Source organism: Sus scrofa, chromosome 5 (assembly GCF_000003025.6).
Source record: "Sus scrofa isolate TJ Tabasco breed Duroc chromosome 5, Sscrofa11.1, whole genome shotgun sequence".
Lineage (NCBI taxonomy): Eukaryota > Metazoa > Chordata > Mammalia > Artiodactyla > Suidae > Sus > Sus scrofa.
In genome coordinates, this window is record NC_010447.5 from 6,309,065 (window position 1) to 6,333,965 (window position 24,901).

At 56.3% G+C, this 24,901-nt stretch overlaps 1 protein-coding gene across 1 annotated transcript in view; it reads left to right on the plus strand.

Moving 5' to 3' along the window:
- NFAM1 (NFAT activating protein with ITAM motif 1) overlaps nt 1-24,307 on the plus strand; it is a 36,451-nt gene extending 12,144 nt beyond the window's left edge. The window contains exons 4-8 of the mRNA XM_021093097.1: nt 5,363-5,692; nt 7,248-7,360; nt 12,573-12,671; nt 21,544-21,630; nt 23,856-24,307. Coding sequence (XP_020948756.1) covers nt 5,363-5,692; nt 7,248-7,360; nt 12,573-12,671; nt 21,544-21,630; nt 23,856-23,915 — 689 coding nt within the window. The 3' untranslated portion in view covers nt 23,916-24,307. The remainder of the gene's footprint in view (nt 1-5,362; nt 5,693-7,247; nt 7,361-12,572; nt 12,672-21,543; nt 21,631-23,855) is intronic.

Below are 24,901 nucleotides of genomic sequence, written 5' to 3' on the forward strand. Positions count from 1 at the left end.
CAGGATCCGAACACAGGCCCGCAGCCTCCAGGAACTAGGCTTCTTCCAGGTGCCCCACCCCCATTTCTGGCCAGGCCCCAGCTTCCTAGCAATCCCTGGAGCTGCCGATAAAGGAGGGGCAGAGGATGTGCTGTCCCTGAAAACACCGTCTCCTGCAAAGTGGGGTGGGCAGGGCATGGCTGGGGTAGCCGGGGCTGCCCAACACAATCTTCTGTTGAGTGGGGGTGGGGAGGGGAGGGCTCAGAGATGTCGGGGCTGGGCTGGTGGCCCTGGGGAGCACTCCCCAAACACCATACTGCAAGGCTTTCCCAGTCCCCCTCTGGCTGACCCTGCTCGCAGCCTCCTCTCACCTGCTGGACCTCACGCAGGGCCCCTGGCACCCCACCATCCACACCGACAGAGGCTCACCATTCTCCCTTCCAAAAACCCCTGCCCTGGACCCAGCCTTCAAATTCCCCCTGTGCCTCTCACTCTCTCCTTTCCTCTCGGACCTGTTCCAGAAAGATCAGCCACCCCAGTCCCTGCTCCCTTCGGCCACCAATCTGACCCTCCTGCAGAAAATGCACGAGGCTCCTTGGGGCTCTATCCTCGCCAGCTGTCTCAGCCTTGCCGCGCCACATGGGGTGCGCGCACACAGGAATCCTGAATCATCCCAAAGCAACCTGGCGGGGTTGCTGCAGCTCAGGCCTCCCAGGTGTGGGGAGATTCCGCCACGCCTGGGGCTGCTTCAGCCACTCTGAGCAAGGGTCCCGCTGTCACTTTTGGTGGCAAATGCGCCTAGTTCTTCTGGTCTCCAAACCCGAGGCCCAGCCAAGATTCAGAACTGATTCACCCTGAACTCATTCCTGGCGCCGTCTCTCTCTTTCTGTCCTCAGACCCCCTCATCCAGCTTCTGCACATGTCAGCTGGGCGGAGGCAGGGACGGAGGAGCAGGAAGAAGCAGAGACTTAGGCCCATCAGGTGCTGCAGGCACTGGCCCTGTCTTGGGGTGTTTGCAGAGCATGGAGTAGACGCCCTTGGGCATTTTGTGGGCCACGCAGGTCCCCCGACCTGGCTCCTGTGGCTCTCCCTCCTTCCACAGCCTCAGGAACCCAAGGTCCCCCCAGTCCTCCAATCCCTGGGCTATTTGCCCCTCTGGGCAGCCTGCAGTCTAAGAGTATCCCCAGGCTGGCTCACTTGGCCCCAGCAAAGCTTGAAGCTGCTGACACAGGGTTTGAAACAGACACCTACCACTGTGCCATCCCTGTGGCACTCAGAGGCTCACCTCAAGCTCTTGGAGGGTTCCAAGGAAGCCCTTCTGCATGTAGGATGCGAAGCAGGCCTCTGTAGGGCAGCCCTGCCAAGCCCCCGCTGCATGCACGCTCTCTGGTCCTTGTGACCCTGCCTTGCAGCCATGCGGCCACTTGTCAGCCTCCGATTGTAAAAATGTATGCCTCCTCCCAGGGGTCTAACCAACCCTTCTCTTTAGCATCTGATGGCTACGAGCTTGGTGTCACCCTGAGCACTCGCCGCCCTGCCCTGGTCACGCTTGGCTGGGTCTCTGACTCCACCGCCTGGCCCGGCTGTTGGCTCTTCTTAGCAGAGTCAGACAGGCCGGGGTTCAGACCTCAGCTCTATCCCTTAGGCGCTCTGTGGCTTTGCACCTCTAAGACCCTCTGTTCTTTTCATCTGCAAAATGAGTTTGCAGTAGTTGCCTCATAGGACAGTCATAGGGCCTGTGTCACACCCAGCCGGAGGATGTTTTCTGGACTTTTCTCTCCCCACTGTACCTGTGTGTTTCTGCTTTCAGGTCACTGGTAACCTCCAGACCCCCTGGGCGTCACCACCCCTCTCACCTCCCCGTTAGGATTAGTGGTCCCCTCCCCACCAGCCCTCCCACTCCAGGCTTCCTCTGCTGCCATGTTAAATGGGGGTGGTTGCCAGGGAGCCTCCAACAGGGCTTGTGATCTAACTGGTCTTTTTCGGGGGGGGGGAGGGCACACCTGAGGCACATGGAAGTTCTCAGGTTGGGGGTCGAATCGGAGCTGCAGCTGCTGGCCTACGCCACAACCACAGCAACACCAAATCCCAGCTGCATCTGTGACCTATACCACAGCTTATGGCAACGCTGGATCCTTAACCCACTGAGCAAGGCTAGGGATTGAACCTGCATCCTCATGGATATGAGTTGGTTTCCTTACCGCTGAGCCATGACGGGAACTCCAGCTGGTACTCTTATATGTTTATTGGAGATGCAAACAAGTGAGAGCTGAGAAGCATTCATGGACTTGGGAATTACTCTGAACTTGTTCGTAGCATTGAGCCAGATGCTTCTAGGTGGCAGCCAACGGGAGCAGCCTGCACCCAAAAGGGGGCCGCTTGGAGGCACAAATCCAGGGAAGGACGTGGGAGCTGGGCTGCCATGGTCCAGGCTCTGGGGTGCCAACACCCCAGTGAAAAGGGGGGGCATGGAAGCCGTTAGCTACCTCATCAGGCCAGAACCTATTCGCCTTGGCTGCAAAAGCAGGCCTCCCTCCCTCCTCCTTGATTTTGGCCTGCTGTCTCCTGATTGGCTGTCCTTATTGGTCCACAGACACAGCTTCATCGCTGCATTTTTTGGAGACAGCGGTTTCACGGGCGGTCTGAGGGTCTCTCTGGGGCAGACCTGAGCCAGGGCCACGCACTTCCACGAGCCTATCCCTCTGACCCTAAAATAACGAATCCCGGAAGAATACAGAACGATGGTGATCCATTTTTACAGATTTCCCCAGAATTGCAAAGATGGGCTTAATGGCACCTGCAGATTCCATCATTTTCTAGAAGGATACCTCAAATGGGGATAATCTTTTAAGGCAACTGGATGAATGTCTTCCTGCCAGGACACACGGGAAGTTGGCCTTGCAGAAGGTGGCCTCGCTGTGCTGACAGCTTGTCCAGCCTCCCCGGGCTGGGAGTGGCTTCTTAGAGGGAGAGGAGGAGTGGGAGGTTCCCGGGGAGGAGCAGAGGCTTCAGCGAGACCACTTGCCTGGTGGTTTGGGTCAGATTCCCACCCCTCCTCCGACCCTCATGAGGAAACACCAGCCTGTCGCTGGCACTTGGACGGCTGGCTTCCTCTCAGGGTCACCGTGAGAGCCCAACAGGAGAAGGTGCATACAATTTGGCAAGCGGTTCCCGCGCCGAGTCTGGGGGGCTAAGCAGGAGTGGGGCAGGTGAGGAGGTCGTGATCCGAGGCAGGAGGGACAGCAGAGGTGGCTGCAGGGTGGGGCCGTGTCCTGGGTGTGCGGGAAGGACACAGGGTGGGCTCACAGGGCGGGGTGAGCACAGTTCATGTCACCTCCTCACCTCCTGTCCCTCTTGACCCACCTGGGACCTGCACCCCGACCTGGCCCCCGCAACTCCTCAATCCCCAGCCCTGAATCAAGGCTCCCGGTTTTATGACAAAACTAATGGATTGTTATCGTTAAACCACCACCACCACCAGCCCAGGGATATATGGTGACGTGTGAGGTCCCCTCCCCCGGGGCCGGCACAGTGGGCGCTGCAGGCCTGAGCAGCACAACTGACAAAGCCGACCTGCTGTGACATCCAGACATGCCAGTCCGTTCCCTGAAACTGTCACTGGCTTGAGTTCCTCGGGCGGGGGGCGGGGGGGGGTCCTCTTTAGTTGCGCCATAGGAAGCTCACATATCAGAGTGGTCTGAGCTTGGGGGATTAGCTGGCGTGGAGGGCCACCTCTGTCCTTGTCACCTGTCACTGAGCCTCCCCTGGGGATGCAGCCCATGGCCTTGCTGAGGAGACCCGAGAAGAAACTGGTCTGCCCTCTCGCCAGCCCCGCAGCACCGTTGGCGGGGGAGGGGTGGTACCCGCGCCCCAGGTCCCCATCTAAATAAACCCTGCCACTCCTTCCAGTGGCTCCAATGCGGGATCTCTCCCGAATAGCAACCTGGCCAGCGTGTTCTCAGCTGCTCGATGCTGACCTCAATTTTTTTTTTTCCCATTGTTACCTGGGTTTTATTTTTTTCTCTCGACTTAAAGCAGCAGAGCTTAAGCTATTTCCACTTACTTTTTTTTTTTACATTTAAATCATGTATATATATATATATATATTATTATTCAAATGAATTTATCACATCTGTAGTTGTATAATGATGACCTCAATTTAGAACTGTCTGCTCTTGGACTGCTGGAGAGGGAAGGTGCTGGGGAGATGTGAACTGAAGGTGGGGGTGCTTTGCAGCCGAAGTCCGGGGCTGGCGAGGTGGCAGCTGCTGACCCAGCTCTGAAGCTGCCCCCCATCTGGGAGCCTGTAGGAGGGCGGGAGGCCGGCCCAGGCAGGCTGCCGCTGTGGGGCCTTGAACTGTTCTCTCAGTGCAGCTGATGAGAGGGGTGATGTGTGCGGGTGAGGGGGGGAAGACCGCTCTGGAAGCCTTCAGATGGCCGTGGCCAAACCCGTGGAACACCTCTGCGCCGTCGGAAAACCACTCTTGGGTATTGCTTGTTCTATTTATATATTCTTTCTTTCTTTTTAATTTTTATTATAGTTGATTTACAATGTATATGTAATTTTTATATGTGTGTGTATATCTATATATGTATGTTCCTATCTGTATATGTGTGTGTGTGTGTGTGTGTGTGTAAACTTGGAGTTCCTGCTGTGGCACAGTGAGTTAAGGATCTGACTGCAGTGGCTCCAGCTGCTGCAGAGATGAAGGTTCACTCCCCGGCCCAGCACAGGGGATTAAGGATCCAGAGCTGCTACATCTTTGGCTCAAGTTGCAGCAGCAGCTCAGGTTCAATCCCTGGCCCAGGACTTCCATATGCCATGGGTGTGGCATTAAAAACAAAGCCAAACAAAAACTTGACACATACTTTCCCGAGCTGAGATTCAGGGGAAGGTTTATCTCTCCGGTCTGATGGCTGCCGTTCCTCCTCCTTCCGGTGGGGGAGAGCTGCGGGCAGACCTGCCTCCCTCTGCTGTCTGCCTAGGCCAGGAGGTGCTTCTTCCTGCCGGGACGGGTTGCTTTATTTTGGGTCCTGCCTCCTTCCTCCTGATTTCTCCGCCTTCCCGGCTTCGGCGCATCTCACACCTGCGCTTTTATCAAGCATGGCTTCTTGGACTTTGGGAAGGACAGCAGTTGGGAGCCTGGGATCGGGCGTCTTCCAGCTCTGGGCAAGGTTGCAGGTCCCCTCCATGCCTGCTGAGAAGGTGAAAGCTAGCGGCTTGACCTCCTTGACCCTCAGACGCGTCCTCTCTTAGACACGTTGCTGGCTGCGTTGGGAACTGTGGGGTCCTACGTGGGAGGCGCTGGGCACACACCCTGCGTGCTCACCGGGAAGCAGGTGGGGTTGAAGCCGCCACTCTCTCCTTTTCCTTCCCCTGCAGGAGGGCAGTCAGTGACCCACACCGGCCTCCCCATTGTGGTGTCTCTGGCCAACAAGGCCGTTTCCTTCAACTGCAGGGTTGCCTACCCACACACCCCCGAGTTTGAGAACTTCACCGTGGGCTACTATTATGTGGACCTCCAGGGCCGGAGGAGCTCTAAGAAGCAGACCAGCTGCAAACCTGGCCGGAGCAGAGAGAACCAGACCCTCCTCATGGAGTGTCAGGTCACCCCCAAGCTGCCTGATGCATCTGCCACCGGCACCTACTACTGCTCTGTCCGCTGGCCGAGCTCCCGAGTGACAGGCAACGGCACCTTCATCCTGGTCAGAGGTGAGCTTCCTCCGCGTGGCTTCCCAAGGTGAAGGGCCCAGGAGTTTCAAGCGGCAGAGTTTGGGGCACAGGAACTAAAGTGGGGAACGCGGGCCTCATCGTTCAGCTTCAGTCAAGTGAAACAGGGCAGCCGCGGGGAGCCCCTGGCTGCACAGGTGTGCCGAGATGCCCGCCTTGGTGTGGCAGGGGCCAAGGCCGGGGATGTGAATCTAACCCTGGCCACCTCTGGCGAGTGATCTGCGAAGGGTCCCCTGGTCCTTGCTCTCAGTGTCCCTTCGGCACGATTCGGGGGTTGGGTGAGGGCACGGGTGAGTTTGCGGAGTCCTGTGAGTGAGCACACGCGCTCTTGGACGTCTTTCTGGGGACAGATTTCTAGCTTTCCTCACGTCTCCAAGGAGCAATGACTCTGGATGTTAAGAAGGGCCCATCACGGAAGTCGCGGTTCTCCGACCTACCTCTGCCACCCCCACCGGGAGGGCCAGGGTTTCAGAATCCCACGGACCTGGGTTTGACCCCCAGTCCTGCTACTTGCCTGAGTGTGACCTTGGATCTGGTCTTCATGGCAACACCTTGCCTGCCAGAGGCTTTTCTTGAGATAAGTGAGCTCCTGCATGCAAAGGCTGGAGCCCAGTGATAGGACATGCTAGATAAATAGCAGATACTCTGGTGCCTGGAGTGTGGTTGGCACTCTGCAATTTTTGGCCAGCCAGATGGACAGAGGGATGGAGGGAGAAAGGGATGGATGAAAGGATGGATGACTCAAGGGAAAGGGCTAGGCTGTGCCCCTCCCCTACCCCTGGGGCAGGCCAGCACCTGCGAGGCCTGGTGCAAAGCCACCCCTTCACCCTCCCCGCTTCTGCCTGTACCATCACCACTTCACCCTTGGAAAGCAGGAGGCCCCACGAAATGAAACGACCCAAGCACCTCTCAGTGGAGCCAGCGCCCCAAGGCAGGAGCTCGTAAGAAGCAAAGATGTGGTCCTTGCCCTTAATTGGAAACAAGGCAGCAAACGTAGAAAGGGGTGCAGCCAGGGTTCCCGTTGTGGCTCAGTGGGTTACCAACCCGACAATTGTCCTTGAGGATGTGGGTTCAATCCCTGGCTTCGCCCAGTGGGTTAAGGATCCAGTGTCACTGCAAGCTGCACTATAGGTCGCAGTCGTGGCTTAGACCCCGAATTGCTGTGGCTGTGGTGTAGGCCGGTAGCGGCAGCTCTGATTCGACCCCTAGCCTGGGAACTTCCATTGCAACAGGTATGGTCCTAAAAAGAGGAAGGGAAGAAAGAGAAGGAAAGAAAGAAAGAAAGAAAGAAAGAAAGAAAGAAAGAAAGAAAGAAAGAAAGAAAGAAAGAAAGAAAGAAAGTAAGAAAGAAAGAAAGAAAGAGAAAGAAAGAAAGAAAGAAAGAAAAATGGGGGCTCAGCCGAGGAGAGTGGGAATGAGGAACTCAGCATAGTGACATCTGGGGGTCCCCGGGGGAGACAGTTGTAAGCAGGGTTGGGAATGGGATGTGTCCGGCCCCTCCCAGGCAGCTAACCTCTGCTTCCCTGGCCTCCCCCAGACACAGGGTACCGAGAGCCCTCACAGGGCCCCCAGAAGCTCCTGCTCTTTTGCTTCCTCGGCATCCTGATTGTCCTCAGCATCCTGGGCACAGCTCTACTGCTCTGGAAGAAGGTAGGGATGCAGGCACATGGCAGCGCTGCCCCCACCCTGCTCGCTGTGGCGTAGGGACGCCTCCCCAAGGGGTGGAGGGTGTTCCCGTGGGCCTTGTGATCGGAGCCTGGAATGGGTGTTTCTGTGGCCACTGGCACCAGGGGCCTCTCTTTTGCCCTCCCCTCTGGCTGGGCCTGTGCTGCCAGCTCATCACCACCAGGTCTTTTTTGATCTTGTTGCAAGAAACCAGGGCTTTTCAGCCTTTTCCGGGTCACAGGTGCCTCTGAGTCGCTGATGGAAGCTGCAGGCCCTGGGCTTCCTGATTCTAGCTCTTCAGATTAGGAACCCCTATCCCCGGGTTTCTGGATCCCAGCAACCTAGAAGGAAGGAAGAAGCATTTCTTCAGGGCTGCTGTGTGCCAGGCCCCCTCCCACGTGTGCCCTGGTGTGTACCCCACTGTAACTCCATGAGCGAGGTTCCCCTCCCACTTTACAGCTCTGAAGAGTGAGGCTCAGAGAGGCAGCGCCTTGCCCTCAGTATGTTTCCTCCCCACCCCTGCTGCTCTTCCAAGGATGGGAACAGGTAGGACAGTTTTTTGTTGTTGTTGTTGTTGTTTGTTTTGTTTTGTTTTTTTTTGCCAAACCACAGCGCATGGAAGTTCCCGGGCCAGGAATCAAATCCGAGCTGCAAATGGGATCTACACCACAGCTATAGCAATGCCAGATCCTTAACCCACTTCACTGGGCTAGGGGTCTAACCTGTGCCTCTGCAGTGATCTAAGTTGCTGCAGTCAGATCCTTAACCCACTGCACCACAGCGGGAACTCTGGACAGCCCTTGATTTGTTCTCACTGAGCAGCTCCTTGGCTGGAACGCAGGTGCAGACACAGTAACTGCGCTTCAGGCCAGGGTGCTGGGGGACCCCACACCGGGCTTAGCTCTGTGACCACGCAAGGGTCTTCCAAGGGCACTAAGCGCAGTGGGTGGAGGCAGAGCAGGGCTAGGGTGAGACCTTGTGCTTGAGCCCCCATTTTAGCCCCTGTTTGGCAAAAACAGGGTTGTAACGACTGGATCTCAGTGCCCTGCGAGGCCAGGGCGGCATCGCGACAGAGTGGGGGCTCAGTAAAATCTCAAGGGGAGAACACCTCTCAGAGCCTCAGCGTGACTCCAGTCCAGCCCCTCCCCCTGCCATGTGGCCTCGGGGACCCCACTTTCCTTCCTCCCCGCCTCCTCTCCTTCCAGGAATAGCTGTTGAGTGTCTAGTACGTGCCAGGCACTGGGCTAAGTGCCAGACACAGCAGAAAGCAAGACAGAGGCAGCCCCTGCCCTCTCGTCCAGTTTCAACCCTCTCTGAGTCTGTTTTCTCCTCTGGCAGTGGGGATGAGGCTGGGTCCCTGCCCTCCCCCGGAAGGGTGAAGACGGCCAGCTGGTGCCTGACCCTGATAGGAGGGCAGCGCTCGGTGCTTCCTGCCGCCCCTCCCGGCACTTGGGGGAGGAAGGCTGGCGTGCGAGTCTGGCCTTGAAAGAGGGAGAACTTGGAAGACCAGCTTCTGGTTTATGTTGCAGAGACATCCCCAGAGCTCCTTGGAGCGGGATCCAAATTCGGATATGGACCCTATAGATGCTGCCCTGCCCCAGAATTGGATGCCACGAGTGGCCTGTCCTCTCCTGTGACATGAATGCAGGAACAGAGCATGCAGTGGGGTCCCGGGGCCAGAGACCAAGCCAGGCAGCCAGCCACGGGGCGAGAGGACAGGGCTGGGGAGGAAGAGGCACCGAGGACCCCAGGAGCACGCCTGATAAATGAATCAAAGCCCGAGCTTCTGACCCAGGAGCGGCAGATGATTCCCATCCTGAGAGCAGGTTCGAGGGCTCCCACTCAGTTTGGGGTCAAGGTTGGCTTCCCGGCTCAGGCAACCTCCGATGCTGATCAGACCTCATCCTCTGAGGGCATCGGGCACAGCCTGTCTCCCCGACCCTCCACTCCTTCTTTGGTCTCAGAACCCCCGGTGGCCCTGTGATGGGTCACCCACATCTTCGTGGCCGCTCAGCATCGGCAGGTCCCGGGCCCCTTCCTCAGAGCTCCCCCCATCTGTGCGCTCCCAGATCACCCAAGGTTGCTGCCCAAAGCCCTCCCGGAGCTCCAGACCACATCCACCTATGCGGGCACCTGTGGGCATCTGTGTGTATGTGGTCCAGACAGCACTCTTTAAGCCCCTAAGTTTGCCCCATCCCAGCACATGGCACCAGGCCCTGGATGCTCGGGCCGAAGCCCTGCAACTGATCCCTTAGCAAGGCCTGTCCACCCTCTGCCCAGGATCCAGCCCCTTCTCTCCTGCCCCAACCCCCAGCCCAGGCCTCCAGCACCCCTCGCCCTGCTTCTTCTCACTCTGCTCCCCACACCCTTGCTTCTGTGTCATCACTGTCTCCCTACCCTCCCGGAGCCTAAACCCAGAAAGTAGGGACTCGGTGTCCCTGGGGCCTAGGGGAGCCTGACACAGAGTGCTTGCAGAAGCAACGACAGAGTAAGAGACCCTGTGGCCTGAAAGACGAGTTGGAGGTGGCCAGGCTGTGCGGTGGGCAAGGTGACTGAATTGCTCCCATTTTTCAGACGGGGACACTGAGACTCTACAGGTCTCCTGAGCTGCTGACGGCCCTGCTGATTGGTTTCTTCATTTGAAAATCACAGTAGGTAGGAGAAGGTCGATAGTCTGGGGCAGGGCACACAGATGGGGCCAGGCTGGCTCCAAGGAGCATCCGCTCCCCTGTCACTAAATGCACTCTTTCCGAGGCCTGGGACACTCCCTCAGCCTCCTCTCCTGTCTTCAGGAGACAAGCAAGCCCTGAGAAGTCTGCCCCAGCCCCCAGTGCCCCCCACCCCAGACGGACTTGGACTCCTTCTCAGGACCCCACAGTGGCATTTAACTCCCCATTGGCGCCACCAGTCTTCGTGGGGGTACCATGAGGCCGGGCCTGGGTCTTGCACACCATGGGGTCTAGGAGAGCCCACACTCACCTGCCTTGGCAGTGACAGGAATACTAGATTTAAAAACAGGCATCTGGGAGCTCCCATCGTGGCTCAGCAGTAACAAACCCGACTAGGATCCATGAGGATGGGGATTCGATGCCTGGCCTCACTCAGTGGGTTAAGGATCCAGCGTTGCCATGAGCTGATGTGGCTTGAATCTGGCGTTGCTGTGGCTCTGGCATAGGCCGGCAGCTACAGCTCCGATTGGACCCCTGGCCTGGGAACCTCTATATGCCGTGGCTGCAGTCCTAAAGAGACAAACCAAAAAAAAAAAAAAAAAAAACAGGGCATCTGGCTTTGATCCAAGGGCAGTCAGTGACTAGCTGGACAAACCTGTTTCCTCCCCTGAAAGTGGGAGTTCCGTGCCCACCTCCTCTGGCTATTATGAGACTTAAATGACTAAGTCCCAGAATTCTTTGCAACCTGTAAAGGGCGGCCCACATGCCAGCACCCATCTAACTGTCAAAGAGACCTAACATGTTCAAACACAACAGAGGAGCGAAAACTCCAGATACTGTCAGGTCAGCATCTTGGTGACTCACACAGACCTGGGTTCAAATCCCATCCCTGCCACTTCCAGCTCTGTGGCCTCAGGCAAGTTGCCAGCCTTCACAGTCTCCTGTGTGGAACACGATGATGTGAGGAGGTCTTTCAGATTGGTGAAGGGGCACAGGAGATAAGGCAGGGAACGCATTTAAAGCCCCGCCTGGCACCCAGAGGCCCCCGTAGTCCTGAACCATTTTTGTGCTGTAACTGGGGGTGGCGCTGGCTTCTGCCTGAGAGTTAAGTAGCTCTTGAGAGCTAATCCCAAGTAAATGGGCTGGGGATTGGCAGGCAGCCAGGGTTTTTAATTAGCTCCTGCCCTGAGATGAGGCTGCTGTTGCTCCGCTGCTGGCAGTGTGATGCCTGCGACGACGAGCGGGGCGTTGGGGCGGCCTCCCTCCGGCCTGGAAGGAGTTGCCTGCATGGCCTCCTGCCTCCCCAAGCCCCCCACCTTCCGGAGGCCCACCGCCTGTGTGCTTCATGCAGCAGCCAGCCTAGCTTCCTGCAGCTGCCCTCTGATGCCGGCGCCTCCTGCTTAAAGCCCTCCGATGTTCCCCACCGTCCATACTCCACCCATCAGGGCAGGTTCGCCTCTTGGGTCATGGTGACCATCGTTAAGTGACCTCAGGCCTCGGCATGTGCTCCTCCCTCCGCCTCTTCCTCCCTCACTTCTCAGCCTTCTGGTCTTCAACACCCCTCCCTGCCCCCAGAGGCTGTGCCAGGGGCTGTGGCCCCACCGGTCAGCAAATGAACCACCCTTGGTAAAACTGCTGCCTCAGGAGTTCCCTTTGTGGCTCAGTGGATTATGACCTTGACTAGTATCCGTGAGGATGTGTTCGATCCCTGGTCTTGCTCAGTGCGTTAAGGATCCAACGTTACCGTGAGCTTTGGCATAGGTCACAGACACAGCTCAGATCCCACGTTGCTGTGGCTGTGACATAGGCTGGCAGCTATAGCTCTGGTTCAACCCCTAGCCTGGGAACCTCCATAGGCCACAGGTCTGGCCCAAAAAAGCAAAAACAAAACAAGACCCCCCCCAAAAAAAAACAAGACAAAAGTGCTGCTTCACTGTCTGTCTGCCCGGAAGGGCCAGGTTGGTGTCCACCTCTTCAGGTCGCTTGTAACCAGAGGTGCCTGATGAGTGTGTGTTGGCTGGACAAGGGCCACCTAAGTGGTACCTGAGTGTCAAGCACTTACTTTCTCTTCACCTCCCTGAATTTTGCTGATGAAGATTTTGAGGTCCAGAGAGGGGAAGTGAGGGAGGCCACAGAGCCAATGGGGGACAGAGAGGGACGGGACTCCTGCTCTGGCTGGCTTTTGCTCAGGTCCCCCCAAAACAACCGGCCCTGCAGCCGGGGACCCTGTCACGCTGGCACTGTGCCCCGCAGCATGGGCCTCCCAGAGCCGGGCTCTGTGATCGAGGGCAATGCCTCCCTGGGGTCTTTTATCGTTTCTGGGGTCTCTGGGCAAATGAGTGGTTTGATGTTGGTCTCAGAGGTATTTGCCACATTTCCCTGGAAGGAGGCAGGGAGGTGCTTCGTGGCCAGTTTCTCCTGACAGTCTGCCCTCCTTTCCCCTGGTGGCAGGGGAGTTTGGGGGGGTGCAGGGATACAGGGCAGCCGCTCATCCCCAGCCCTGACAGCCCCGCCTCCTTTTCCCACAGAAACAGATGCAGGCTCCATGGAAGCACGCTGCCCAGAGAGGCCCGGACCCCAGCACTGCCAGCAGCCTGGAGCAGCCCCCGTCTGAATCCATCTACACGGTGAGTCCTCCCCCACTCCCCAGGTCTGACTTGGAGTCTGGTTCCTGGGCTTGGTCAAGGTACCAGCTCCGTGGCCTCTCTGTGCGCTGTGAGCCTCCACTTCCTTACCTGTGAACCAGGGACAAGAATTCTCACCTGGCGGGGCTTCTGTGAAGGTGAAGCAGGGTTACGAGGGTGTGGCCCTGGCCCCTGGCAGGGGCGTGGATGTGAGGTGCCGCCAGGAGCCCCTCCTTGGCACGCCCCTCCACTTCTGGAACAAGGGGCGGTGAGGGCACCTTTGGGGGAGGAACGAAGACGGTTCCTTCATCCAAGCAGATGATGCCGAATGGCTCACCAGCCCCTTCCTGTTTCTGTTGCACAAACATCGGAGCCACAGCAACAAGCACAAAAAGAGGAAAAGGTCAGGCAGCATCCCACGCCGTTCACACACCAACAGCTTTCAGTTCTTCCCACTCCCCCCCCACACACATGTTATGCCCTTACGATCAAGCAGAGCATGGGCCGGGGTGCTGTTTCTTCCCCAGCCCAGCCCGCCTGCCTGGGCAGCGCCAGGGCCATTCTGCCTAGTGGCTGGGGCGGCGACAGACCTTCTTTTCCAGTTATATCTATTTTAGTTTCACAAGTAACATATGCGCATCGTAGAGAAAGGGAAGCATGAATGCCACCCCGTGCCAGCTGAGGTCTCAACTCCAAGGGACCATGAGCCACAAGGTAGGGGTCTTGGCTCCACACCTGGAAGGTGCAAGGCCCTGCCAGGGTCCTGCAGGGTCCCCAGGACAGGTTCTGGGGCTGCCTCCTGTACCAGGACTCTGCCTCTACGTGCTGTCCCTGTTCCTGTCCCCACCACCGTGACACACATGTGACACGTGGGACTTTCCTCAATGTCCACAAAACCCGGCACTGACGGCGCTCAGAGTATCCAGTTAACTGAGGATGGGGCCGACGGGGACGAGGCTAAGGCTGTGTTCCTCGGGGCAGCGCCAACAACCCAAAGGGGCTGCAACATGGGCATCTCTCAAGGGGCTTCCAGGCCCCCCGCCCCAGGGAATTTCCATCAGCCGCTGCTCCCACGGGGCCCAGACGTCCCCGTATCCTCTCTTTTCTCCCAGCAACTCATGGAGGTATTTTCCCTAGGAGAATTCTGGTGCCAGCTGTTAAATAAAACATTTCTCTCCCGCCTCCCCCCACCCCAAACACACACACACACACACACAATCTTTCTGCATCAAAAGAAGAAAATAACCATCTTCCTCAGACTACCTTCCTCCGAGATAAATATTAATTACATTGACTTCTATACCTTTCAGGTTTTTCCTATAAACAGTACAAAGGGACCCATACAAACATATACACATACTTTTTTTCTGGCTGTGCCTGAGGCATGGGGAAGTTCCCCGGCCAGGGATCGGAGGCTTGCCATAGCAGGGACCTGAGCCACAGCAGTGACAACACCAGATCCTTAACTACTGGGCCAACAGGGAACTCTCATACTTTTTTAAAAATTGGACTAGTGCGGCTGTTTTGGTTCCTGTTACCATATCTCATGCACATCTTTCCACATGAATAAATATCCCTCTCCAAGATTATTTTTCATGGGAGAGACTCCCTTTTGTATGGAACATCCTGCTCGCCTGTGTTTAGACTTCTCTGAGGCTCTGGCTGACTTCTCCGGAGTGTGGGGAAGAAGCCCAATGGCCCTGTAGTGGTTTGAGGGCTGGAAAGGAGGTGTGAATGGAGGCTGAAGACTCTGCTAGCCCTTGAGACCCATCCCTAGCAGCTGGCGTTGAACCTGGGCAGATGAGAATGCCTTTAAGAGCAGTGCTGGTGATGACGTCAGGAGGCATTCATTGAGTATCTGCCAGGCACTGTGGTAGGACCTTACACCTGTTATCTCATTAATCCTCGTAATAAGGTTTTAGGGTACAGATGCTATGCCGATTTGAACTAGACTTTCTAATTGGCTGTTGCTGGTATGTAGACAGGTGACTGATTTTTTTATATTGACTTTATGTAGAGTGACACTTCTCAATCCACTAATTAATTCTAATAGTTTATCTGTAAATTCTTTGCAATTTCTCTGCACCCAGTTAAGTCATCTATAAATAAGGGACATTTCATTTTTTTCCTTTTTAATTTTCATACCTTTTATTTCTTTTTTTCTTGCTTTATTGCTCTGCCTCAGACAGTGATGGTGAATAGGAGTGGTGACAGTGGGCAAACTCCAGGGAAGGGTTTTTATATATTTCACCTCTGTTTTTATTGGTTGGATACTTAACTATTTTTAATCTTTCTTCTTCTTTTTTTCCTTTTTTTTTTTTTTTTTTTTTTTTTTTTTTTTTTTTGGCCATGGCTGTGGTATGTGGAAATTCCCAGGCTAGGGATCAAACCTGTGCCACAGCAGTAACCCAAACCACAATAGCAACCCACACCTGGCTCCTTAGCCTGCTGAGCCACAGAGGAACTCTTCCATTTTTACTTATTCTGAATTTATGCACTTAAGACTATGAATTTCTCTTTAAGTGTGGCTTTAGCTGCATCCCACAGTTTTTTGTTTTTTGAGGGTTTTTTGTTTGTTTGTTTGTTTGTCTTTTTTGCCTTTTTAGGGCCGCACCCTTGGCATATGGAGCTTCCCAGGCTAGGGGTCGAATCGGAGCTGCAGCCTCTAGCCTGAGCCACAGCCACGGTAACGCCAGATCCAAGCCACGTCTGTGAACTACACCACAGCTCATGGCAATGCCAGATCCTTAACCCACTGAGCAAGGCCAGGGATCGAACCCACAACCTCATGGTTCCTAGTCGAATTTGTTTCTGCTGTGCCACGACGGAAACTCCCCATGAGTTTTAATATGTTGTCATTATCTTTCAATTTAAATTTTCCATTGAGATTTCCTCTTTCCTGGTGAGTTATTTAAAAGGGTTTTGCTTCATTTTCAAATTTTATTTTCTAGTTATCATTCTGCTTTTTTTCTCACTGATTCCATTGTGATCATAGAATATAATCTTTATGTTTGTTATCCTTTGAAGTCTTTGGAGACTTGCTTGATGGTCAGCTTAGATTTTGCAGGAATTTGAAAAGAACTCGCATTGTTTGTGGCATGGCTGAGTGTTCTCTATGTGTCAGTGAGGTCAAGTTTATCTATCCTGTTGTTAAAATATGCCATATCCTTATTGAATTTTTTTGTCTATTAGATCTTAAGCGAGTCGAGGTAAAAGTCTGTCTGTGTGACTATAGATTTGTGTATATCTCCTTATGATATATCAAATTTTGCTTTTTATTCATGTGGAAAAATGCCCATGATGTACTGTGACAGGAAAAGCAGAGTCGTACTACTCCCTTTCAAAAGGAGTGTGTGTGTGAGATTCGACCCATTAAGGAGGAGCATGAATTCGGAGTATGCCCTACAGACTAGGGTTCAAAGTCTAGTTCTTTTGCTCACAGATTCTGCTGCTTAAACTTTCTGAGTCTTGGTTCCATAATGTGTAACCAAAGGTGAACGATACAGTGTTACATTTGCAGCTTGGAAACATTCTATGGTTTCTTCCCTCTAAAATTCCTTGTCTTGAGTCCACATGCCCCTCCAGCAATCCCGGCCTTTCTCCATGACTACTTTTTTTGTCTTTTTAAGATTGCACCCACAGCATATGGAGGTTCCCAGGCTAGGGGTCGAACTGGAGCTGCAGCTGCCAACCTACACCACAGCAATGCAGGATCCCAGCCTCATCTGGGACCCATACCACAGCTCACGGCAACGTTCCTTCACCCACTGAGCAAGGCCAGGGATGAACCTGCATCCCCATGGATACGAGTTGGCTTCGTTATTGCTGAGCCACCACGGAAACTCCTCCATGACTACTTATAACAGACCTGTCAAAATTCTGTCTTCAGTTTCTCTCTCCTTTCCAATCCATTCAGTCAGGCTTTCTGCCCACCAAAACTTTCCATCTCAAGGTCACTGCTGACCTCCACATTATTAAACCCAGTGGTCAGTTCCTGCTCCTCATCTTCCTTGGTGAACCGGCAGCAGCTGACACCCATCAAGCTCTCCCTCCTCCTGGACACACTTTCTTTTCTGGCTTCTGGAATATTCCACTCTCCGGATGCCCCTCTGAGTCACTGCCAAGCCTCTGCAGCCTCCTTCACTAGTTCATCCTTAGGAAACAGAAGAAGCCTGACCTCTAAACCTTGGGCCGGGGGTGGGGGGAGGGGCTTTACCTTTGATCCTCACCTCCCTCCCTGGGTGAGGTCATTTAGCCTCAAGGTTTTGAGACCATCTATGCTCTGACTACTCCCGGATTTCTGTGTCCAGCCCAGACATCTCCGCTGAACATCAGCATCAACTCCTTTGGAACCCTCCCCGGCACCTCTCTCAGACCAATCTCCAATTCTTTACCTATCTGAGTGCCCCTTCCCACAGTTCTCCTCACGCAGTGAATGATCGCAGCATCCTTCCTGTTGCTCAGGCTAAACCGTTGACGTTGTCATTTCCCTCTCACCTGCCATCACTGCTCACATCTGATCCATCAGCACATTTTGTTTCAAATCTATCCAGAATCTGACCCTTCTCACCCCGCCAGGGCTGACGCTGCTGGAGCCACCACTGTTCTCGCCTGGACTCCTGCAATTGGTTCTAATCGGCTGGCCCATTATCCTCCTTGCCCCACAGTCTGTGCTCCACCTGGCAGCCAGAGCGTGATCCTGTCCAGCCATAGACAGATCACATCCCGCTCTGCTCAGAGTCCTGGCTGAGTCCAGGTCCCTTGAGAAGCAGACACCAAGACAGGGGTAAATGTGCACTGGTTTTATTAGGGAGATCACCTGTGAGGAAAAGTGAAGAAGACTGGGAGAGCCATCGGGCCGATGCAGATCTGGTGCTGGGGGAAGGAACGAGCAGATGTCAGGGAGGAAGCATACAGCACCGCACAGCCTCGGGAGGTTGCGAGGCCATGGGCGGGGCGGGAGGCTGTGATGGCCTCTCTGCCGCGCTCAGCCATTGGCTGGGCGTAGCCCGTGGGGGTGTGGCCTCTGTGCACCGCAAGGGTGGTTTTCAGAGCCCAGCAGCCCGGCCTTTGGTCAGTGCTGATCCCTGGAGCGGGAGGTCTGAGAATCCCATTCTCATGGCCAGAGAATGGCTCCTGTCTCTTCCGAGGCTCCTGTCTCCCTCGGAGTCAACATCAGGGCCCTGACTGTGGCCCCGGAGAGCTCTGCCCACGGGTCCTTCGGCCGTCTCTCCCCTCCATTCACTCGCTCCAGTCACACTGGCCTCCTCGCTCTTATCTAAATGCACCCGGCCCGCTCCTGGAACTGTGCACGGGACCGCTCTCTCAGTCTCTGCTCTCTGCTCAGAGGGCATGTTTGCAGGGGGAGCCTTTCCTGAGCTCCGCATCTCCTTTCTCTGGGTCTCCCATGGTCCTAGTGGCACTGTTTACTTTCGTGACTGTGGTCTGTCTTGCCCCCCCTCCCCCGCAGTGCCCGGCACACAGTAGGTGCTCAGCCATCCTCTGCGTGGAGGCCTGTTCTTAGGTCCCAGGTGCCCGGCCGGGGCTCCGTGCAGCTCAGTGCTGGGCACAGAGAGGGCTCCCGCGGCGGATGCAGGCATCAGCGCTGTGGTTTCACTCTCCCCAGAAGCCCTTGGGCACCTCCCCTCAGCTCTGTTCCAGCCTCCACCTGGCCCAGTGCCCTCATTCTTGCTCTCAGCCTCCAGCACCGCCCCCCCCCCCCCTGCTTCTCACTGTAGCAGGAAGGGCCTTTCCAACATGCCACTGATGCTGTCACTTCCCACTCAGAAACCTCCAGTGGCTCCCTGCTGCCAGCTCCTTGGCCTGGCACAAGAGGCCTTCGTGGGAGGCCCATCCCAGTCCTGCCTCCCCAGACTCCTGTCACGGCCCTTCATCCCAGCTGCGCCAGGCCTTGACCTGGAGCAGAGGTGCTCTTTCTCTCCCGAGTACTTCTCCCTTCTGAACAAGGCCCCCAGATCTCCCCCATCTGCCCCCAGAGGGCTTCATGCAAATCAACAAGGAGGTGCTCCCGACAGCACAGGCCTCGTGTTTCCCTGGTGATGGGAGGGGGCAGGGGCAGTATTACAGGGGACTGATATCCAGGAGCCTCACACTGGGTCCTGGCCCACCTGGTCAAAGGCCTTGGCTCTGACTTCCCACGTCTGCCAGGGCCGGTGACCCCGCGGGTTGGCACCGCTGCCCATCCCGGGCCTGAGTCCCAGCCAAGCAGCCCCAGCCCAGCCCAGCCCAGGCCAACCCATTTGGAGACCTGGTCTTCTCCCCGCAGGCCTACCCTGCGGGCAGCAGTTCCCATCACCTCTAAGGAAAGCTGAGAAGGTGTCCTGAAGACAAGGCTGCCCTCGTTTCACGGCCTGGTGCTGCAGGTCACAGCCTGCATGCAAATGCGGCTCAGCAGGTCAGGGCTTGTCAAAGGCTTCACTCAGCAGCTGCTAATTGGCGGCAACCTCTGCAGCCCCCCTGCTGCCCTCAGCCCAGCAGCTGCTCCCACCCACAGCATGACCACTGCCAGTGTGAGTCAGAGGCCTGTGTGGTCCCAGGGCGGGCTGCCTCTTGCTGGCTCGGAAGTCCCTCCGCCTCATGCCCTGCCCGGTGGGAGCACAGGGAGCAGAGGGTGGGAGGGGCTGTGTGACCTGAGACAGCTCTGGGCGTCTCTGGGCTAGCGTGTGGCAGGCCGCATGTGGCCTGGACATGAGGAAGAAGAGAACCATGTGTGGGACCCGAGAGCTGCTCCCCTGCCAAGATGTCAGCTAGGAGGTCCTTTGTCCCCCATCTCTGGTTTTTTTTTTTTCCAGTCTCTTTAGGGTCACACCTGTGGTGTATGGAGGTTACTAGGCTAGGGGTTGAATCGGAGTTGTAGCCTCTGGCCTAGGCCACAGCCACTGCAACGCCAGATCCTTAACCCACTAAGCGAGGCCAGGGATCGAACCTATGTCTTCATGGATACTAGTTGGCTTTGTTATTGCTGACCCACCCCTTCTCTCTGTGACCAGCAAGCTTGGAGGCCTGTCAGATCTGTGGAGATACAGGTCTGGGTGGACAGAGAGTGGGGGCCCAGGGCTGCTGAGAAGCCCGCGTGCCAGGCTTGCCGGCAGGGCATGGGGCTCTGGGTAGGCATGAAAGCCCAACAGGCCAGAGCAGGCCCTGGAAGACGCCTTCCACTAGAATTGGGTCTCCTCCTTGGGACCGCTTGCCTCCTTTCCTACCCGGAGGCAGATTGGAGGCTCCTGGTCCAAGGCCCACCTTCCTTCTGACTCCGAGGGCCCTAGGGCAGCCTTGCCATCACTATGTGTGATGCCCTTGAAGTGAGGGTCTCCCATGTGCCAAATGGTTTATTACACAGGTTTTCATGCCCTGCTGCCTCCCAGAGCCTCCCCCCTCCCCCCCTTCTCTTGCCTCAGAGCACCACCTGTCTCTCCAGCCTGCCTCGGCAACCCCTGCTTGCCTGTTGCCAGGGAAACCACCTCCTTGGCAACAAGCCGGCATCCATATGACAAGTACACGTGGGAAGGAAAGGTTCCTGCCTCTTGCTTAGGCTGTTGGTGGCTCTGCTCTGACAACCCCCAAATAACAGCGTCTGCCCCTTGCCTGGGACTCCAGCACCCAACAGGGTCTGAGAGAGGGTCCAGGCTGGACCACAGAGAAGGGAGAGAGGCATCAAGCTTCTCTCGATGATCATTCAACAGTTATTAAGTCCCTGCCACTTGCCAGCCCCTGTGCTAGGCCCTTTACACACAGCATCTCATTTAATCATGCATTGAGCCTGCAAGAAAGATATGATTATTCCCATTTTACAGATGAGGAAACTGAGGCACAGAGAGGATCAGAGGCTGGCAGGTGTCAGAGCTGAGACTCGAATCTAGTCTTGTGTCATTTCAAAGCTCCATTTCTGGGCTCAGCAGTTAACAAACTCAACTAGGATCCATGAAGATGTGGGTTCAATTCCTGGCCTCGCTCAGTGGGTTAAGGATCCAGCGTTGCTGGGAGCTGTGTAGGTCACAGATGCAGCTCAGATCCTGGGTGGCTGTGACTGTGGTGTAGGCTGGCTGCTGTAGCTCTGATTCCGACCCCTAGCCTGGGAATGTCCATCTGCCAAGGTCATGACCCTAAAACGCAAAAAAAAAAAAAAAAAAAAAGCAAAACTCAATTTCTTTCTACCTCCTGAGACCTCTGGTCAGGCTGTTCACAGCTGGACCAAGAGTGAGCATGGCCCTGAGCCACACACCAGGAGAGCAAGGAGCCCCCTCAGCAGAGCTCACTTGGTGCTGGTGTCCTAGTGCACCACCCACAGCTCTGGAGACCCAGAGACAGCCAGACACAGCTGGATGGGAAAGGAATATGACCGCATTGGGTACCTAGGTGATCCGTCAGCACAGGCTGGATGAGGGCATTAAGGGACACCTAGAGGGGTGGAGAAGTGGCCGGGACCCTCACAGGGGCAGGGCTTTGGCCCAGGGGTTGAGGGCAGATGCCAGGAGAGCATCCTCTTGGAGCCTCGGCTGTGGGTGTCACATCAGGGGCTGCTGGCTGTCAGGGGCCCAAGGACCTAAGGGCAGGCAGGGCTGGTGGGAGTGGGCCGGCTAGGCGGAGGCCTGGAGAGCCCACTGGGGCTCAGCACACGGCTCTACTAGAGCCTGGAGGTGGCCTGAGGGAGGCAGCAGGGGCACAGGGAGGAGTCGCCCTGTATAAGCAGGAGAAGGGTGAGGTGGCTACGAGAGTGCCAAGGTGCAGCCCTGTGACCGACCGCACGTGGTGAGGCTGGGGGGGTGGTGTCTCCTCGCAGACTTGGCCCCTGCCCTGGGCCCCCTCGGGCAGGGCTGAGGTATAGCGGCTGCTGACCCTCCCGCGTTCCCTGCAGGACCTGCAGCGCCGAGACACCGAGGTCTACGACTGCATCCAGAGTGAGGCCATCGGCCCGCCCACCGCCCAGGACCTTCTGTCCCAGGTATGCAGGGGCGGGGCCAGCCTGGCTCCTCCTCTATCCCATTGGGCCCTCTCCTCCCCTGGGCAATGGGAGTAAATGGGATCCCAGGAGTGAGCCACCACCGCTGAATCAGAGCTCTCTCCCCAAGGCAGCTGGCCCAGTGAAACCCTTTAGAGGCTGTGCAGCCCTGGCCAAGGGGCTGACCTCTGTGCTCACAGCACCTCCTCTGTAAACTGGGGAGCCTAATAGCTCTCCCCTCCCAGACTGGCCATGAGGATCAAATGTTGTACTGGGACCCCGTAGGCGCCATGCAAGGTGAGCAATTGAAACCACCGCCGGGCATGAGATAGTGTCTACACTGTCAAATGGGGGTGTCCCCGGGCTGATGTTGTCTAAAGTCAGGAGCTGGAGTCTGAGCTGGGGGCAGCCTGGGCAGGAAAGATGTCGTTAGCATCATGATGGGGCCAAGGCATAGCACTCGATGGCGATTCTCTCTTGAACCTCAGTCTGCTCCTCTGTGAAGTGGATGAATTCCTCTGTGCTGCAGGGGGTTAAGAATCTGACTGCAGGAGTTCCCGTCGTGGCGCAGTGGTTAACGAATCCGACTAGGAACCATGAGGTTGCGGGTTTGGTCCCTGCCCTTGCTCAGTGGGTTAACGATCCGGTGTTGCCGTGAGCTGTGGTGTAGGTTGCAGACGCGGCTCGGATCCTGCATTGCTGTGCCTCTGGCGTAGGCCGGTGGCTACAGCTCCGATTCGACCCCTAGCCTGGGAACCTCCATATGACGCGGGAGCGGCCCAAGAAATAGCAACAATAACAACAACAACAACAACAACAACAAAAACAGAAAAAAAAAAAGAAAAAGAATCTGACTGCAGGACTTCCCATTGGGACTCAGCAGGTTAAGGACTGGATGTTGTCTCTGTGAGGATGTGGGTTCGATCCCTGGCCTGGCTCAGTGGGTTAAGGATCTAATGTTGCTGTGGGCTGCAGCTGCAGCTGCAATTTGACCCCTGGCCTGGAAACTTACATACGCCGCAGGTATGGCCCTAAAAGGAAAAAAGAAAAAAAAAAAAAAGAATCCAACTGCAGTGTCTAGGGTCACAGCTAAAGCTCGGATTCAATCCCTGGCCCAGGAACTGCCATATGCCACAGGTACTGCATGAAAAAATAAAATAAAAAGCCTTTTAAAAGTTGAAGGAAAAAAAAGGTGTTCCCATCGTGGCTCAGCAGAAACGAATCTGACTAGTATCCATGAGGATGCAGGTTTGATCCCTGGCTTCGCTCGGTGGGTTAAGGATCCAGTGCTGCGTGAGCTGTGGTGTAGGTCGCAGACACGGCTCGGATCTGGCATTGCTGTGGCTGTGGTGTAGGCTGGCACCTGCAGCTCCAATTCAATCCCTAGCCTGGGAACTTCCATATGCCATGGATGCAGCCCTAAAAAAGACAATAAATAAACAAACAAACAAACCCAACTGCCCTGTATGCAAATGAGACCCAAGTTAAGTAACATCTGCCCCAGAGCCGTGGACACCAGAAAGCGCAGGAGTGAATTGGCAGCCCAGGCGCAGTGGGTGGGCACCTTGGAAGCGCCGTGGTGAAGCGAGACACGCTGGTGCTGGGTCCCCCGGTCTAGGCTGCTCTGTTTGTTGAACCTCCGATTCTCCAAGTCCTTTCCATACTCCTCCTGAACTAGACCCTGACTGGAGCAGGGCTTCCCCACTCCGGGAGCCCCAAGGATGTCCAGGCCATCCCAGGCAGTGCCCCCCGTGTGCCAGGCCCTGGGTTTGGCCCAGATGACTAGACATGTTCCTGCCTTGTCGGCAGGACTAGGGCCACTGATCTTACAAACCCACAGAGACTCTTGTGGCCCCTGTGAAGCGTGGGCTCCAGGGAGGGACCAGCTCAGAGCTGGGGTGGGGTGGCATTCAGGGGTGCTGAGCCCGGCAGAGTGAGTAAGAGGTAGTCAGGGAACAGCCAGGATCAGGGAGCACCCCAGAGGGAAGAGCACACGGGGAAGCCCGAGGCAGGAAAGAGAGGCCAATGGGGCTGCAGGCGGAGAGCAGGCGTGGGGTGGCGTGATGGGAGAAGAGGCTGCGGGGTGGGCTTGGGGACAAGGACAGGCTTCCCTGTCAAAGCTCCTTGGGACGTCCTCTGTTTGTCTGCCTCGGACTAAAACTAGAGTTGTGCAAGTTTGTTCTTTTCCCTCCCCACCGTTCTTTATTTTTGTTTTTATTTTTTTCCAGGAGAAACAGCACAGATTTGAGGGGGACGGTGAATTTAACCTGGTCTATGAAAATCTCTAGGACAAGCTCCGCCTCCCCAAGGGCCCCACCCTGGATCACAGGCCCCGGGACAGCCTCTTCTACAAAGGACTTGATCTGTGCCAGGAGCGAGGCCCTGGGGTCCCCATCACCTCACCCCCACATTCAAGGCCCCCTTGCCTGGGCCAGACTCCACCGCCCCCTTCTGCAGCCCAGCCATACCCCTGAGCAGTCCACCTCCCAGGCCTTTGCCTGAGCTGCTCCCACTGCCAGGCAGGCCCCCCCTCAGTCTTTCAGGGCTCTCTTGACACCAACCCTTCTGGGAGCCGTCCTAACCCTCTCGAGACCCACAGGCCCTCCGGCACCAGCCTGCACCTGCAGTGCTGAGCACACAAGGGCCACAGACTAGTTGAATAAAGGAGCAACCATGCAAATGCCCCCACCTCCCTGCCCCCTGCCCAACCAGGCCAAAGACACAAGGTGGCCACACAAAGTGGAGGAGGGGGCTGGCAGGAAGACTGCGCCAGGCAGGGGCTGGGCTGGGCTCAGGGACAGAGCCAGGGGCCAGGGAGGTGGCTAAGGGGTGATCCTCAGGCTGCGGGCCTGAAGCTGCATCTGGACATGTGCAGCTGAGGAAGCAGATGTGGGCACTTTGGGGGGCAGGGTGGGGGAGGTGCTGGCTAAACAGGTGCCCAACAGCCTGAAGCTCTCTGCCTCCCCAGCCAGGACCCCAAGGTTGTTTCCCATCAGCCTGGCCCCCCACGCTCAGCGCACCAACTACCCCCTCACCCCGCCCCTCAAACCTTCCCCACCCCCAGAGCCCCTGCCGACCTGGCCCATCATGACCCCACCCACCTCCTCTGTCCTGATCTGCCTTGGGCCCCAGCCCGCCCCCTGGGGATCGAGGCCCCTCCTTGCCCAGGGCCAGCCCAGCTGCCTTGAGGCCACCACTCTCCACGTGGTTCAGCTGCTCAGCTTGGCTCTTGGGGCCTCCCCTGGGTGAGTGGAGGGGGAGGTTCAGGTCGGGG